The sequence below is a fragment of the Phallusia mammillata genome, chromosome 5 (assembly GCF_965637545.1).
Source record: "Phallusia mammillata chromosome 5, kaPhaMamm4.hap1.1, whole genome shotgun sequence".
In the NCBI taxonomy this organism is placed as follows: Eukaryota; Metazoa; Chordata; class Ascidiacea; order Phlebobranchia; family Ascidiidae; genus Phallusia; species Phallusia mammillata.
The window spans coordinates 25,375,699-25,394,999 of record NC_137256.1 but is presented as its reverse complement, the minus strand read 5'-3'; the positions used below and the strand labels follow the sequence as shown (position 1 = coordinate 25,394,999).

General features: G+C 35.6%; 2 protein-coding genes across 3 annotated transcripts in view; one reads left to right on the top strand and one right to left on the bottom strand.

The window, feature by feature from the left end:
* Positions 1-588: 588 nt before the first annotated feature.
* LOC145228655 (uncharacterized) overlaps positions 589-19,301 on the top strand; it is a 91,540-nt gene continuing 72,827 nt past the window's right edge. For both annotated transcript variants that reach the window (XR_013860132.1, XM_080093894.1), the window contains exons 1-4: positions 589-748; positions 2,353-3,766; positions 4,076-4,250; positions 4,855-4,997. The gene's annotated coding sequence lies outside the window, so the exon portion shown is untranslated. The remainder of the gene's footprint in view (positions 749-2,352; positions 3,767-4,075; positions 4,251-4,854; positions 4,998-19,301) is intronic.
* On the bottom strand, positions 12,290-17,893 carry LOC145228599 (uncharacterized). Its single transcript, XM_080093721.1, has 6 exons — positions 17,516-17,893; positions 15,632-15,963; positions 15,469-15,565; positions 15,310-15,406; positions 13,284-13,412; positions 12,290-12,820 (listed from the first exon to the last, which is right to left on the bottom strand). Exons 1-6 carry the CDS (start codon positions 17,877-17,879, stop codon positions 12,631-12,633), a joined length of 1,209 nt encoding a protein of 402 aa, XP_079949847.1. The 5' UTR covers positions 17,880-17,893; the 3' UTR covers positions 12,290-12,630.

Genomic DNA, 19,301 nt, shown 5'->3' with positions numbered 1-19,301 from the left:
ACAGTTTATTACTTTTGTTTACTTTACCTAAAAAAAACTTAAGTGAAACAAAAAAACAAATTGAACAAAACTTACCACGCGTAACATCGAGCATCCAACGCAAAACAAAAACCTCATGGTGAAAAAACGTTGCGAAAACGTTTTTGGTTTAAGCGCGCATCGTCGACGGTTGCGTTCGAATTCAAATTAGAAAATATTTTTTTACGAAAATAAACCGCCTACTACTTTTTAATGTACACCATTTTGGGCCTAATTTTTAAATTACAAAGCATTATTTACTTGCCCTATTATGATATCACAGAAAGACAATTATCTGTGCAAGTTTATTTCATTTGCGGGGCAGAATTTGGGGATTACCCGTGAAAAATCTCTTACCATTATTTGCCAACAATAAAATTGAAGACGAATTAATCCGTATCGGCTGCGACTGGTTCAGTAAACTGTATTTCAAAAAACAGGTTGTGCTGTATTTGTTACTGTGTTATTGTTTTTACGGTATTTGTAGCGAAAAATGATGTGAAACAAAATTATTAATTCACCTTTTTTGTGTATTAAATAATTGTTACTTATTTTATTTTCCACAGCTACCCATTGAACAAAAAATAGGTTAGTTTTTACTGATCCTAATCTATATTGCAAGAACTCAACTATGTTGGATAAATCGTGGATTAGGCCAAATGTCTCTGCTCTGCACATATGGATTTATTACTTATGTGAAGCCATCTCAACTTTCTGACACTGTTTTGAGGTAAACAACTTACCATGTTAGTTTTTAACTGTTTTAAAAAAAGGTATGTTCATATTTTTATAAGTTTTGACCATAAGGTCTCATCAGTACAGCTGGTGGCAAGAGACTGCCTAGTTCACTTCAGTTGAAATATTTGGTTTGTTATTTTGTTGGTCATTGGCATCTAGTTTTTTTGATATTTTGTCCCAGGGTTGTGTCACGAACTTTGAAGTAAACAGGTGGTATGTTGCTGCTCAAATCCCACAACTTATATATATATGTAGATTGGTTCTTATACATTTAAATATTTTTTAATGATAATGGGCCTGTTGACGTTATTTGGTTCATTATATACGACTTGCACTTGCAGTTCATTAGGCTGAATATTTACTTTCGCAAAACTTGGATTGATGTTGCCATTTCCAATGAAAAATTGCATTTGTCACTTCAATTAAAGGGCATTCAGCAATATATACATTACTTTACTTTGCATTCTACGTAATGAGTAACACAGTCTGATACTTAAATTGGATGCTAGAAAGATTTTAAGCTTTAGGTAAGGGACAGTGGACCTCAGTGTTAAAATTGCTGATGGTTTCCTAGCTTGGTAATGACAGTATTGTTAACCTGTAAACACACATATACTTTATTTTACTGTGAGCTTTTGTAACCTTCGTATTGGTTTATCAAATTGTCAATTGTGACATAACAGGGTTAAAGTGAGAAATTTATTGTGCTCAAAATCTGAAACGAGTTTGTTATTGAAATTTCTCACTGAGTGCTAGTTGCATTAAAGTTCATTGCATCAAACTATATTTGCATTAAACCAAAGTCAAATGTGACAAATTTGTCCTTTTTGGCACACCATATATAGCTGCTATCTCATGTAGTTATCAGTATGTTTTCAAATCCTATTGTGGCCATCACAAAAATAAGGACTGCATTTTTATTGGTTCCGTTAAGATTTAATGTTTGAGAAAATATAACATATATACAGGCCTAAAGTCATAGGTGCCAACTTTCAAATGTTTTTAGATATATATGTATATCACAAAAGCATTTTTACTACCAGGGTCTTCTGCTACTATTACAAATGAAAATAATTGCTTGTTTGTGTGTAATAACGCCACTTTTGGATTTGAATATCACAAAAAAAAATGTTTGCGTTATACCATTTTGCAATTGTTTAAATTCCAAAACTGCTTTAGGCTGTTTTACAGTTGTAATGAATGTGAACAATTCATTGGCTGTGAGACAATAGCCGATTAAAACAATGGTGTTTGTTATGTATTGGTTTGTCAATACATTGTTAGCTGTGTATTATACATGACAAAACTTAGTCCTATTCTCAGGTATAAGACATACTCAAAAAATGGGAGAGGCTTACCCATTAGATATTCACCCATCGATAGGGCTATTTTCTTGTTGGTATAGAGTTGCAAGGTTTTGGTTTTTTTGTGTCACAATGAAATATGTGGCATATATTTGGTGACAGCTGTAATATATATATAATGTTGGTCTACGAGAGCAGGGACAGATTTATTGTCATATTCCACACCTTATCATACAAACATTTATAAAATCTCTGTCACTCATTCACATATACATCTTTTTCTATAACACAGGTTTCTCGACAGAATGTTTCATCAATGCAATTCATGCAGTATGACCATGGAATTGCATTGTTTCTCCTACATATGCAATTTTTTCAAATATACGGAGTCTACCTTGCCTGCGGTGACAAGATGTTGGAGAATTACGCTGCTGGACATTTGCTCCGTTCCAAACCCAAGGACCAAAATGATGGCGGTGTAGCGACTGGAGTTGCAATGTTGGACTCCCCGCTGCTTGTCTAGATGTGCCCTATTTTAACACTTGCAATAGTCTAGTATTTTTGCTGTAAAACGACTTGTGACCAAAATAACGCGGAATTTGAGAACAGAGACAGTGGTGGGATTCAGTCGGTTCGCACCAGTTCTTTAGAACTATGTCACGAAATTTTATAAGATCAGCGAACCGGTTAGCATTACTGGTTACTGTCAATGGACTTTTTGCAACAGAACTGGCTGAAAAATATGACTTTTGTGCTAGAACCGACTGACAAAAAGTAAATCCCACCACTGAACATGTGCAGGTATGTAGATAGAGCAGGGATGCACAATCTTTAAGCTTTATATGCCCACATCTCAGGTCCTTATTTCAACAAAGGCCACCAGTGTGTAAAATACAGTTATAAAGAAATTATATTTATTCCATAATATCAAATTCACTGTGCATAAAAGTACAGACTGGTGTCTAATTGCATCCTTAGATTTAACTTAACCAACTTGCTTCTAACAGTTTGTCACATCATCATACATTGTAACTTGTTAAGACTGTGGTATGATTTTAAACAACATACATACAAACAGTCTAGCCACTAGGTTCCTATATCTTCTAAGCATGTACTATGTATATTTTTAAGCCACTGAAATTTGTTACTTAAGAAGCAAAAGCCCCAAAACATTTGTATCAATACATGATTCATTATATCACAGTCAGCAGTATGTACATTTTAAAACATGCTCTGGCTGCATAAACTTCATCTATAGGGACAAGCTGCTGTACTGCCACATTTTGTGCAACTCTAACTTGTGGTTAAGCAGTTGAATTGAAAGGTTAAAAATTTATCCTCGCTTTCTGGCAAGCTTGTAAATAACAACTGTAACTCGCATATTAATATCTATCATATTAAATCTTTGCTTCTTTGATAATGCCTTCTTTGCCTTGTAAAATATTAACAAGTTTCATCGTTAAACAGGTGAAAAACTTCCTTATTTGGTCTGTACTTGGATCACTGCCCAACTTTTGGCATCCCTGACCCATTTCGACTACCTTCACCTGAATGTTATATCACTTGTCAATACCAAATATCAGTTTCTTCATCACCATGTTCGTTCCAGTGCCACAGAAAAAGCTTTTTATGGAGGCAGCTGAGAATCTGTGGATGTTACCAAAATAACAACAATAAACAAGTCAGTGGACGGACTGCAAAAAAAGGTTAATATGGATTAATTATTTGGGGGTTGTGAAACATAACAGTCATTAAGCTTCATGAGATTATGTTTTTCATCTGCTGGTGCAGCAGGTTTTTTGAAAAGTTTCAGACAGAATATTTCCAATTTCACATGACAGATAAAAATTCAGACTTAAAACAAAAACAACCAAGAGATCTGTTTAATCACAGTCCTGTAAATCTTGGTTAAAAATGTTATCGGTCTGCAAGCTCAACAAAGTTGAAAAAACAATGTATTGGAATCTATTTTGGTGTTTTATACACACATTATAATTTAACATGTTTAATTTTAGATTTGATTGAAACCGAAACTACCAGTGGAGGGATGTGTTGAGAAACTGATGGAGAGATGTGAATGTTTGTTACACAACTGTTTTGTTACTCTGATGGTCGACTTGGTTATCAAACACATACAGAATTTATGGGAGAAAAGTCATCAGGATGTACTCGACTGATTCTGTTATTTAGGTAAGCATTTTTTTACATATTTAAACTCTATAAACTCTAATGGATAATTACTTATTTTGGTTAGTTGCATCAAAAAGCCTGAAAAATGGGACAATCACTGCATCATTAGTCAAATAATTTCCATCTAAGTTCAAATTCTTGTTGCTTCAACCTAGGCGTACCCTTTTCACACCTGATCATGTATTTTTGTCTGTTCACCGGCCTAGGGCTCTTGCTTGCGTATGGCTGTTGTAGGCTGCAATTTCATGACATTTGTACCCTTTAGTTTGCAAACATGAGGTGCATTTAGAACAAGGTTCAATATCACTTTCCAAGCATGGAACTCTACTTTTGAAGCCCAGGCATTTGTCATGGTATTTTAGCTTAAAGAGATGACTCAGCAAAAACGTATATCTCAGGAAATACTTCTAATAAGGATAACATTGGCCCAAATATACTTTAAAAGCAGCATACTTTATTAATCAAACATTTCTGAATGCTCTTGCCATCATTAGTGTTATGAAGGGGCCACATCAGTTACCCCATACATAGCCCTTTGAGTCATGTAAAAGATTGATATAAAAGTTATTATTCCAAGATCCCAATCCTTTGTTGCAATGCTTAGGTTTTCCATCTACTTTGATCCTTTGATGCTTTGCTGGAAAAGAGTTTAGTAGATCATGAAGAGATTAATATCAAAGACAAATGTTACAACCCAATTGACAAATTCAGAAGAAGCAAAACATCTATGGACTGGTTTTTGCTGAGGTAGGATTTTCCGATTTGTGTGTTATAGGTAATAAGGCAAGAGAGAGTAAAATGTATTAAGAAATGAAAGCTTCCATCAAAACTGAGGTAAAAATTGCCGATCTGTGTTAGTAAATGTATTTGCAACACACAAACACATTCATGTGAGGACTTAAGCATATAGTTGCAAACCTGTGATAAAATATTGATTCTTATCTTGTATATAGGAGATACATAAATTCATGTGGTTGTTACGCGCTTCAGTCCTAATATTTTAAAATACACTATTTTATTCCATGATCAGCAATACATTGAAGCAGTAGTTAATATATAAACCATCTTTGAAAACACATGGTGTAGGATGTTTATGTGAATTTTGTTTTTTAATCACTTAATACTTTGGCCTCCAATTTACCATAAGCCTGAAAAATTTTTCTGGACTTGAAAGATACATAGCCCCATGTATCTTAAATAACTATAAGTATGCAAGATGAAATTTCCATGTAAAGTTTTCTTTAATCGGAGAGAACTGATTTTGATACAAATTGATTAAAATGATTTCCAGCATTGTCATGCCCTACTGCATTTCGTCATCAAGCTATAAAACATAAGATGACTTAGCAAAAAGGTGACACAGTTTAAAATATCTTAATTTGATAAATCTCTTGTTGCGTATAATTTGATAATTTGATAATCCCAGTAGCTTAACACCAGATATTATTGGAGTTACTTTCGTTAATGCTTTTTTTTAAGTTTGTTTATTGTGTAGATTTGTTGAAGTGGTTGGTTCGCCGTCTGGAAGTTCTGCTGCCCAACAAGCGACCCCAGCATATAAACAGACAGACTCTGAAACCCTGTAAGACTCTAATTGCTTCGACAAAGTGCAGCATACAAGGCAGGCTCCCACATCAAGGTCCATATTCAACAACGGCCACTAGTGTGCTATTGTGTTTGTATGTAAATTACAGTTTTAAGGAAATATAACTTATGTCCCAAAACCCCATTTATTGAATCATAAAAGTACAGATGGTGTCTAATTACATGTATAATTTAGCTTAACCACTTGCTTCTAACAATTGGCACATCACTATTTACATTGTTACATGTTAAGACTGTGGATTGTTTTTAAACAACATGCATACAAACAGTCTAGCAGCTAGACTTCAATATCTTCTAAAAGCATGTAATATGTATATTTTTGAGCCACTGAAATCTGTTACTTAAGAAGCCAACAGCCACAAAGGCAAGTGTATCAATACATGGTTTATTGCAGGGGTGTCCAACTCGCATACACCACCATGCCAAATTGGTTTCAAAATATACTCGCGTGCCAACGTTTGGTACTTTTTCAATACCATGTCCTAACGGTACGGACTAATTCCGAATATTTGGCCAATATGTAGAACCCCATTAAATGGTAAAAAACACATATTATGTCGCCAAATGCGAGTAAACTTGTCTAGCAGCTAGGCTCATATTACTCCTAAGCTTGCAATATTTATATTTTTGAGCCCCTAAAATTTGTTACTAAAGAAGGAAAAGCCACAAAGGCATTTGTATTAATACATGGTTTATTATATCAACGTCAGCAGTATGTACATTTTAAAACATGCTCTGGCTGCATAAACTTCATCTATAGGGACAAGCTGCTGTACTGCCACATTTTGCAAACTTTACCTTATGGTTAAGCATTAAATTGAAAGGTTAAAAATTCATCCTGGCTTTGTAGCAGGCTTGTAACAAACAATTGTAACTTCCATATCAATATCTGTCATATTAAATTCATGATTTTATTCACTTATTGTAGAAACATTATGTAATCTTTGCTTCTCTGATAATGCCTTCTTGGCCTTGTAAATATTAAGTTTCATCATTAAACAGGTGAAAAACTTCCTTATTTGGTCGGTTCTTGGCTTACTGCCCAACTTTTGGCATCCCTGACTCATTTGGATTACCTTCACCGGAATGTTATATCACTTGTCAATACGAAATATCAGTTTCTTCATCACCATGTTCGTTCCAGTGCCACAGAAAAAGCTTTTTATGGAGGCAGCTGAGAATCTGTGGATGTTACCAAAATAACAACAATAACAAATCAGTGGACGGACTGCAAAAAAGGTTCATGTGGATTAATTATTTGTGGGTTGTGAAACATAACAGTCATTAAGCTTCAATGAGATTATGTTTTTCATCTGCTGGTGCATCAGGTTTTTTGAAAAGTTTCAGACAGAATATTTCCAATTTCATGTGACAGATTAATTCAGACTTAAAACAGTAAAAACAAAAACAACAAAGAGATCTGTTTAATCACAGTTCTGTAAATCTTGGTTAAAAATGTAATCGGTCTGCAAGCTCGACAAAGTTAAAAACACTGTATTGGAATCTATTTCGGTGTTTTATAACACGCAGTATAGTTTAATTATGGGTCCCTACAACCCAATTGACAAATTCAGAAGAAACAAAACATCTGTGGACTGGTTTTTGCTAAAGGGTAGGATTTTCTCATTTGTGTGTGATAAGTAATAAGACAAGTAAGAGTAAAATGTTTTAATAAATGACAGTTTCCATCGAAACTGAGGTAAATATATACGGATCTGGGTTAGTAAATGTAATTGCAACACGCAAACATATTCATGTCAGGTCTTAAGCATATAGTAGTAGATATATAAATTTATGTGGTTGCTACATGCTTCAGTATTCTGGACAACAACTTATTCAATGATCAACGACACATTGAAGCAGTTGTTGGTATATAAAACATCTTTGAAAACATTTGGTGTAGGAAGTTTATGTGCTTTTTGTTTTTTAATCACTTAACATTTTTGCCTCCAATTTACCATAAGCCATCATTTTTTTTCTGGACTTGAAAGAGACATAGACCCATGTATCTTAAATTACTATGAAATGTGCATGATGCAATTTCCATGTAAAGTTTTCTTTAATAGGATGGAGCTGATTTTGGTAGAAAATTGATTAAAATGAATTCCAGCATTGTCATGCACAACTACATTTCGTCATCAAGCTATAAAACATAAGATGACTCAGCAAAAATGAGTATTTAGTGACACAACTTAAAATATCTTGCTGCATATAATTTGATAATTAGATTTACACTAAATATTGTGGAGTTAAATGTTTATTTAAGTTTGTGTACATTTGTGTAGATTTCCAAGATGGAGGAAGTGGTTGGTTCACCGCCTGGAAGTTCTGCTGCACAGCAAGCGACCCCAGCAGATAAACAGACAGACTCCGTAAGTTTGAAGACTCTGATTGCTGTGACGAAGTGCAACATACGAGGCAGGCTCCCACATCACAGGTCCCTATTCAACAACGTCCACCAGTGTGCCAATGGTTTTGTATGTAAATTACAGTTTAAAGAAATATAAGTGTCTCCCAATATCCCATTCACTGGTGCATAAAAGTAGAGATTGGTGTCTAATCGCATCCATAGATTTAACTTAACCACTTGGTTCTGACAGTTTGTCACATCACCATACATTGTTGCATGTTAAGACTATGGATTGCTTTTAAACAACATGCATACAAACAGTATAGCAGCTGAACTCATATATCTTCTAAACATGTAATATGTATATTTTTAAGATCCCGGAGAAGAAGCCAAAAGCAACAAAAGGAATTGCATCTATACATGGTCTCTTATATTTATATCACAGTTGCCAGTATGTTAATTTTAAAAGATGCTCTGGCGGCATAAACTTTTATCTCGACAGGGACAAGCTGCTGTATTGCCACATTTTGTGAAACTCTAACTTATAGTAAAGCATTGTTTTAAAACACACAATAAAATTATCTTTAATTATGGGTCCCCTTCCCTGAAGGGGACACATATTGATTTTACTCGAAATGTTTTTGTTTGTTTTTTTTTCCTTTTTTTTCTTCCTTTTTTTTCTTCCCGAAGTTTGTCCGACTCGTTTTTCCATCAAATGTTTGATGGATTTGGTTGAAATTTGCACAGATTGTAGATATAGTTATGTAGATGTGCATCCCACTTTGTTTTTGTTGATAACCGCAGTATTTACCCCGCTAGCCCCCTAAAACAGGTATTTTTCCCTCGAAGTTTGTCCGACTCGTTTTTCCATCAAATGTTTGATGGATTTGGATGAAATTTACACAGATGGTAGATATATTCATGTAGATGTGCACCCCACTTTGTTTTTGTTGATAACCCCAGTATTTACCCCGCTAACCTCCTAAAATGTGTGAGTTTTTAAACAGTGTCAGAATTGGCTGAAATTTGGATTTCTTGTATAGTATGCCATTTATAGGTGTTGATTGTTGTCTTCAACTCTGTAGTCCTAACATTTACCCCACAAGTCCCCAAAGTGTACTATGCTCAAAATACCTCTAGTGGTCAAAATTTAAACATTCTTGGATTGGGCTGAAATTTTGCAGTACTATTGATTGAGTCATTATGGTTTTTATATATTTTTTAGTTTGTGTGTCGAACGCAATTAGTTGCCCTACTAGCCCCCTAAAATGGGTCAGTTTTTTAAAACGTTAAATAGGACATACTTCAAAGAATATCTGGGGTGAATCTAATTTTATAGTTTGTATTGTACATAGTATTATTATTTAAGCCCAGTGCCGATCGCTGTGTTTTACCTTACAACACCCGACTTCCTCATGGTTATCTCTTGAAATGCATTATTTTCAACTTTGCATGTGTGGGTCCCCATGAGTTTTTGCCTGCAGAAACAACTAAGGTTATAAAAGACAATGGCTAATATGGGACCCAATGCAAAATAAGCAAAGGAAATATATTTATGTTTTAAAATAGGTTATAGTGTATATGCAAGGGCAATATGTGCTAAGTCACCCTTCTAGTTATGTTTAGACTTTGACCGAAACTGAAACTAGCATTGGAGGGATGAAGGAAATACTAAAGGAGAAATATGGACTCGACTGATTCTGTTTTAGGTGAGCAATTTTTAACATATTTTCTTACTTGCTATATTGTGGGTTTGTTATTGGTTTATGGATGTGTCCGATGTACATATATACTGTTTCATTGCATTAGGATTATGGATTTCAAACTAGCATTCATTGAGAAAAACATTAATGGATAATTACTTATTTCTTCAGAAGAAAATTTAGAAGAAACAAAATATCCATGGACTGTTTTTTTGTTTTTCTTTGATGTAGGATTTTCTCATTTGTGTGTGATAGGTAATAAGGCAAGTAAGAGTAAAATGTTTTGAGAAATGACAGCTTCCATCAAAACTGAGGTAAAAATTGCCGATCTGTGTTAGTAAATGTAATTGCAACACACAAACACATTCATGTCAGGTCTTGAGCATGTTGTTGCAAACCTGTGATAAAATATTGATTCTTATCCTGTGTGTGGTAGATATATAAATTCATGTGGTTGCTACATGCTTTAGTATTCTTGACAACAACTTATTTTATGATCAGCAACACATTGAAGCAGCACTTGGTATATAAAACATATTTCTTTGAAAACATATGGTGTAGGAAGTTTGTGTGCTTTTTGTTTTTTATTCACTTAATGCTTTTGTTTCTTATTTACCATAAGCCATTATTTTTTTCTGGACTTGAAAGAGACATAGACCCATGTATGTTAAATTACTTCCAAGTGTGCAAGATGCAATTTCCATGTAAAGTTTTCTATCAATCACGTTTGGCTAATTTTGGTAGAAATTGATTAAAATGGGATCTCGCATTGTCATGCACAACTACATTTCGTCATCAAGCTATAAATCATAAGATGACTCAGCAAAAACGAGTATTTAGTGACACAACTTCAAAATATCTTGCTGCATATAATTTGATACTTCCAGTAGCTTAATACCAGATATTTTATGGGAGTTGCTTTCATAAATGTTTTTATTTAAGTTTGTTTTTATTAATGTTTTGTTTATTTGTGTAGATTTCCAAGATGGAGGAAGTGGTTGGTTCGCCGCCTGGAAGTCCTGCTGCACAACAAGTGACCCCAGCAGATAAACGGACAGACTCTGTAAGTTTGAAGACTCTGATTGCTTTGACAAATTGCACAGTTTTGTGAAGTGACGTTTTCCCAAATTGGCTTCGATCAGGTTGGTGTATAACCTGGTAAATCACTATCTGAGCAGGCTTAGTGGTTTGCCTGCTGAAACTCATTCATGTCGTTATCTTTCACACCTGGTGTACCGTGATTTGCACAATACTGCATTGTTGGTCTGCACAAATGCTTATGGCTGACCAAAGTAGAATATTATCGTATTAGCGAATGATCAAACTGGCGATCCCCTGCTATAGAGCTGACATGTGCAGCATATGAGGCAGGCAACGGTGCTTGTGATTTAACTTTCTGTTGGCACAGCTGATTAGAATGAAAACCCGCTTTGGTCATGCAACTGCAAATGCACTTGATTTATTCTTGGCATAAGTTTAAAGAACACGTCATGATTCTGACGTCACCAGCTTATAATTGGTTGGTCTTAGTTAATCGTTTTTATAAATTGGTCAAAATGTTTCACTTGTCATTTATTGTTGTACATTTGTTTTTTATCTTGCAGACGTCGAGTGGCCTGAAGGAGATGAAATTCTGCCAGACGATGCAGTAAAATTGATTCGACATTTGCTAACGAAAGATTCAAGTATTCAAGCAGGCTCAAAAGGTGATTATGGGTCTCCTTCCCTGAAGGCAGAGTTTAGATAAAGTTAAGTTTCCAATTTATTAGAATAATTATAAATTTCTTAAAACAAACAGTTACGTGAAAATAAGCGTTAGTAACAAAATCGCTGCAGTTTATTATAGTTTAATAATTAATTCAGCTTCAAGCTAGTTAAGTGGATTATAATATTACCAAACCACATCAACAAATAAAAGTAGTTCCTTCTCTCAAGTTTTAGGAACCACTGGCAAATACGTTTGTCACCTGACAAATTTGTTCCTATTTTCCGAAGAAATCCGATGATTTCCGAACTTCCACGGCACGATGCAAAGTGAGTTGCCATGACAACGGTATGAGAAGCAAATGATGCTTTGCATTTGTTTCCATGACAATAGAGTGACAAAGTGGGTTTCAACTTTCGTAACCATGGCAACAACGTGCCTCAACTTTTCTTTGTTACCAGGGCAACCGATGAAGGTGACTCGACAGTTTTTTGACGTGATTTACAAATGTCGAACACTTGGTGGCTAAACTTAGTTTCCATGGCGATTTCTAACTTTCCCAGAGCTACGTCATTTGTGTGCAGTAAGTTGAAATTTTGAATTAAATTTCGTTAACTTCTGCTTATTCTGTCTTTGTATCCAAAAAAATCTCCAAATACAATTAAACAAGTGCTGATTAAGCCGTGTATTGTATTCACAAAATCAAATCAATGTTTTTAATGCAATATTTTTACACGTATTTAAATGGTTAGAAATAATACCACGGTTATCTGCAGATGTTTTTACATTGAAATTAATTTGCATAAAAATGGGTGAAATCACTTTTGTAGAAAAAATGTAGTATTTTTTTAAATAAATCCTAATCACTAACGGTTAGAAAGTAGAATTAGGCGATTTTTTAAATTAGAGAGATTTAGACACTTAAATCAACAGAGTAATTGTATTTACATAAATTACACCGATACAGGAAAATTAATAAAAGTCCGTGTTTCCATCTTTGGAAGAGAAATGTTGATTTTATTCGCATTTAAACATCATCGTTGATTCTTTAATCGCTTCATTCTTCCCTTTCCAGTCATACCAGAGCATGTTGCGGTAGTTACCTCCTCGTCCCCATTCAACGTTGAGTCTAGAAACGCCACAAGCAACATACCACCATCCACCGCTAGCCCTGCCGTATTCAACTGCACAGTTGCCCCAACTCCGCCTGTGTCACAATGTAATATTCCAATGAAACTTAACCTCGATACAAACTACACAAACACATAGTGGAATATTTAATTATGTGTTTCAACCAATAGCGCCATAACTTTATCAGTTGTGACATCACACAGACTGTATGGATGATTTTATGACGTTTTTGATAGTTTTTGAGTTTTTCAATAAACGGTTTTGAACACGATTATTAAACATACGAGTGAGTCGTTTTATCTGCTGTAAAGTTTTTTATTCACTCAATTTTTAAAAAAATAAGTCAAAAATTAGTTTTGCAATTTTTATTCTTGTGTTTTTCCTGTAGTTAATATGGTTTCTGTGCAATTGATTTTGCACAATTGTTATTGTCTTGCAATATGACGTCATAAAACAAACTTACAGTGAAATAAAAAATAATCTCGTTTATTTAACAATGCGGAAATATTTTTATACTTATGTACATAAAATGTATTTACCCATCATTATCCCGATCTTTGGTGGTGAATTGGTATCCGTTGTGCCATTCCAAACTGTCACCAGCCGTTCCACTGAAGCCAGAAACATGTAAACGATAATTGTCTGATTCGTCGTCGATTGCAAACCAACTGCGAAAACAAAACACATTGTTGGTGTTTTTTTTTGTGTTTATTATGGGTTCCCATTCTCTGAAAGAAACACTTTTCGCTTTCCTCTATGTTTTGTAAAAAACAGCGTTTAAACCAGGAGTCGAACTGGAACCGAACCCGAACCTGCAAACCTATTAAAACGGTTTAATTATTTAAACGTGATCCGTGAAAAAGCAATGTGCTCAAAACCCGAAGCGGAGTTAAACCATATTTTTGTTTAGGATTCGGGTTCATATTCTTTCTCTGAATAAAACAAATATCGCCTTTCTTCATTTTTTTCTGCTTAACGCGGATGTTTTCTTCACCGTTTTGTGAAAAAACGAGGTTTTAACTGATGATGTACCGAATCGGTGCAATTTCAGTTCGGCCGAAACCGAATATTCGGCAATTAATAAATTCAGACGAATGAACCAAATCATTTTTGACGTCACGAGAAGTCATACGCTACCGTTTGACATGAACGCATAATTTAACCAGGCAATTTGTGCAGTATGGTTTTGTTTCGTCTTCATTTCTTCACTGATTTTTTTTCTGCAGTGAGAAAAAGTTTTATACATGACAAGATTTTCGTTGGTATTAAGCAGAAAAAGACACGTTTAACGCTTTAATGTGTGTTCGTAAATGATTTGGTTTCGGCCAAATCGCAACAAATTATTCGACCGAAACCGAATATTTAATGGGCGAATAAATTCGGCAAACGAATATTCGGTACATATCTAGTTTAAAGCAGGAAGCCGAACCTAAATTGACCAAAACCCGCTAACCCCTTTGAGCGGTTAAATTCAATAAAACTGATTTGTAATAAACGTTTTTCTCAAAACCCGAACCGGAGTTGGACCCTATGTTTTGTTCGGCGTTAAACCTAAACCAACCTGGCAAAAATGCAGCATGAATTCTTTTTTGTAACCGCCATCACACATTTATTGATTTCAAACAATGTACTGAAGAATACGCGGGATAGGAGCGAAAGGGCGTTTCAAAAATGACGAATTATGGGGAGAATTAAGTTAACAAAAAAAACGGAATTTTAAGCCGGTTTACAAATCGAAAACCGAACTCGAACCCACAAAACAAGTGAACCCGAACCGAACCTGAACCCGTATAACAAGCGGTTCGACTCCCTGGTTTAAACTAATTTAAATCTTACACATTATGGGCTTCATATATATCTCAAGTTGGGCATTGTAAATTTTGTAATGTGATTTTTACAGGTCATCTTCATCAGGGTAAATAACACTAAATGCGACTAGTACAGTGCACGATAAGATATAAAAACGATAATGTTTGAAAATAATGACGCGATATTAGTTGTTGCTTAGTTTGAAAGATTGCGTGGCAATCATTAACCAGAAAATACACGTTTTACATCTAAAATTTGTGTTTGTAAAACCGAATATTTGTCAATAAATTCTCACACCGCATATTCAGTACATCAGCAGTAATATGGCAAACTGATAACAAGCGGCTCTCATAGAAGCAACTTTTATTTCTTAAAATTAGCTGTTTTGTGAAGACTGGTCCGCGATAAAATTTTAGTTTCAAAGCCGGTCCGCAGCGCAAAAAAGGTTGCCGACCCTTGGTCTGGCACATATATTTCCACCGACAGTGGGCTAAAAAGGTAAAATGGATTTTTACTTTTTTAAATAAGGTATTTTTCAACATAACATTTTTTCTTCAATGAAGATGTATTTGATGTTGTTGTTTTTTTCACTGGGTTGGAACCCAGTGTTTTTTATGTCTACATGTGGGTCAGGCGCGCCAGACCATTTGGCCCAGTTCCTGCCCAATTTGATCTTCGGTTGCCACAATAACTTATTACATGGCAAAGTTGTAGCGCCACCATGTGGGCATGTCATTTTATTAATAGAAATCATACCGGTATTGTGCATAAGCCGTTGCGTTATCAAAACCTTTCATCTTTATTTTCAGTTTGCAGTTCTGTCCACTTGTCAATTCGTATATTTTATCCAAACCTGGGTTGTTTAAAGTTTTGGTTAAATTCAATTTACGCTTTTAAACAAAATAATTTGTTCACCGAGCCAGAATTCTCCTTCCATGTTTCCGAATCCATCTTTATATTCCTGCCAGGTTCGGTGAAAATTCACATATCCGTCAAATCGTCGTTGGAAAACCTGTCATGCAGGAAATATATGAGAGTTGTAATCCCACGTTGTTATTCTACATATTGTTCGACTTACCGTCCAACCTTCGTCACAGACCGCTTTCTTGTTGTGACGTAATCGCTGGTAACCGTTTACTGATGACGTAGAGCAGGTGTCAGGGAGCAATCGAGTCACTTCCGTGTTACTACTGGCAAGCGTCTGGTCACCATCCACTGCTGACGTTGAGGAGGGGTCAGGGAGCAATCGAGTAACTTCCGTGTTACTGACAAGCGTCTGGTCACCATCCACTGCTGACGTTAAGGAGGGGTCAGGGAGCAATCGAGTAACTTCCGTGTTACTGACAAGCGTCTGATGATCATCCACTGCTGACGTTGAGGAGTTTATCGCTGTTAGTCGGCTGTCCATCTCTGAAACATGAAAACGAAGAAACATTTGCAAAATGACTTTTCTGTCGCTAAATTGTAAAATAGAGAACCTTCTGTATAGAAAGGAAAGCTAAAATAGTTTAGTTTCGAGACTAAATAATTACTTCCACGATTAGAGGAAATTTGTGTGGCTATATAAAGAGATGTAACAAAAAGTAACTTGATTTTAATTAGTTTACAAGATGTCTATTACTTATTGCTTTGGGCGTATTATGTTGTTTTCTTTTATTTCATGTTGATAAAATCTTAAATTAAATAATCAATGCTGCATAGGTGTAAAGTTACCATATCTGCGTGAGCAAAATTTCGATTATCGTTACTGTCACAGAGAAAAATAACGCAGCTTTGTTGCTAAATCAGTTACAAAACAGAAAGTTTATTGCGAGATCCGTTTTTTACTAATTTATTGTTAGCTTTTTAGGACGGAATGTCCGGGATTTTAACGCAAGTAAAGCTTAACCCAGTGGTTCTCAAACTTTTTTGTTGCGACGCCTCAGGAAAAGTTTTCTGTACTTGCGACCCACCAGCAAATAAAAGTTAATGAGGAAACTTTATATTAAAGTGGGGTTTATTGATACAACAACAAATGCCACGAAACGAAACAATTCTGCGACGCCCTTGGAAAATTGAAACGACGCACCGGGGCGTCGCGACGCACAGTTTGAGAACTACTGGCTTAACCTACTGTAGTTTTCACAATTTATTTAAACGGGACTAAAAGGTTTATAACGATTGTCTGTGCTGATTTTGATGTGCGATGCACACTACCGCGTATAGTCGATAAGAGTGTTTTAAGAAACTATTTCTGATTTCACGCCCGAATTCCGAACATTTTTCAAGCCTGTGCCTTGCCATATGGGAATGCTTGGTAGAGCGGCTGATTCGATATAACGCCTTTAATAGGCCTGACGCACTCTGATTTTTTGATAAGTATGACGCGATCGCTGCTCTGCATTGACGCTTCAGGGACATGTCCGGGAAAATACGTACGTCAAAAGGTCTATTTTTGACAACACATTTTTGATGCAATTAAATCAAACGGGTAGCGATTGTGTTGGTAAAGGGTTTTAAAAGATGTAAAAGACTAAATAAAATGATCTCACCATATAACGGAATTTTTAGCAAAAAATTAGTACTACAAGCCAAAAACTTGTAAAACCTATACAACGTTAATTTTACGACCAGTGACTGCTTACTGCGAAAACTACAACGGGTGTGCCGATTGAAACTCTGTTATGTTGGATTCTAGGGTAGACAACCTGTGATACGCCAAGTGGTTTATTAATTCACACTCCAATATAATTTCGGTCTTCAAAGTTTGTTGTTTTGCTCAAAAATTGTTTTTTTATTTTTTTATTGAAGTTTTTGATACTGTGGTACGTTTTGGTGGCAGGGTTTTCTGTCGTACTTTGTGTACGCATCCACTTTTAAACGTTTGCTGTGTGTAGAACACAACGACGATAATTAAAGTAGATATAATTTAAAAAGATAAACACAAAACCAATACATTTAAATAATCATAAAACAGTTTTACCTCGAAGTCTTTCTCTCATTTCTCGCTTAAAATCTTCCAAATCTAAGGCTTCTCCTTTTTGCCCAACAACTCCTTTATCGCCTTTTAACCCGGGAAATCCCCGTAAACCCACTTCGCCGGGCGGCCCAATATCGCCTTTTAGCCCTACGGCGCCGATATCCCCCTTTTGTCCGGTAAATCCCCTAGGTCCCATTTTTCCTGGTGGCCCAGCGACGCCCCTTTCTCCCCTCCCACTTATCAGACTCCCAGGTGTGACATTATTGACGTCATCACCGCATACTGGAACTGTGACGTAACTGCATTGCTGCTGTCCGCTGACCAGTGACGTACAATACAGCAAAATTGCTGTCAGTTGTAACAACATGTTTTTAATATTTTTTTTCTCCTGTTAAAGAAAATAAACAAAAGCTCAGAAGGTATTTGTTTGTGTTAAACATTCAAAACAACTGAATATTTCTCTCTGTGGCTTCAAAAATGTTTTACCAACAAAGTTTTCAACTGGGCACGTTGAACTACAAGTTTTAACATAAAGGTTTATGATAAAACACGTTGGGTTGGGCAGGTGTTTGGCTCCGAAATGTTTGTATTCCTAACTTCCAACCCATTGGCATGAACAGTAATAAGGTTTAAAATATAAACACAACGCCATTTATTGTTAAACCCGATTTGTTTCTTAAAGTTTAGTACCAGACCTGGCACGAATTAAAGGAACTCATTTAACTTCAGTGACTGAAAACATATTTGCTGTTGGTTCGAAGGTTAAAAGCGCCAACTACCAGATACATTTTACATTGCCAACCTACTTTACTTAGTTTATATAATGCATCTGATACTTTACATTTTAAATTAGTTCAAACCTGCCGTTAACATGTCCCCACTTTCAACCATGCCACCATATAAGAGAGCATATATATGTACATATGTGAAACATTCACACTTAACGTTGCTGTGCGTTGAATGCATGCATTAAAACAGTCTTGTAAGTTGAGCAATATTTACAGCAAACCTACAATCAACCAATTCAAATCAAATCAAAGACATATAACAAAGTAACTTTACACGCATTCTTCACAAATATGCCTAAATTGCATATAATTTCACTCTGCATGTCGTGCTTGGGTGCTTCGTACGTACCCCTGGTGTAGAGGGATTTCAGATGGAGATGCAAAATATGTGCCGCTTTATATGCTGAAGACGGATCAGTTTTAACATGGAGAAGTTTGATCCATTATGTTTGTAAAATATGCCACGACACGTTCAATAAATACCTTTCGTTTTGTGTTAACAAGGTGTTTAATGCAAACGGTAGATGAATGCGAATTTCCTTTTTATTTGCTGATAGATTATTTCAGATCATTTGTAGCTACGTTTAAAGTAGTTATGTACCGAATCGGCTAATTTTCGATTCGGCCGAAACCGAATATTCGGCGGTTTTGCCGAATAAATTCGGCCGAATCAACCGAATCATTTATGACGTCACGCGAAGTCGTACGCTACGCGTTTGACGTGAAAAAAATGTTGATCTACCAGGCAGCCAGTGCAAAATAGTTGTGTTTTGTCTTTATTTCACTTCTGTGGGGTTTAAAATTGCCTTAAGCATGATTGGCAACCTGTCAATGAATTACTAATTTTTTTGACTACCGTGGGAAAGACAAAAATGTGTTGAAAATGATAAACATTGGCGCAATTTTTGTTATGTCGTGAGGTGGCCACACACATCGATTTTCGCCTATGCCATTTGGGTAGAGCACACGCTACTCGCATAGTGCAAACACACAGCGACCGG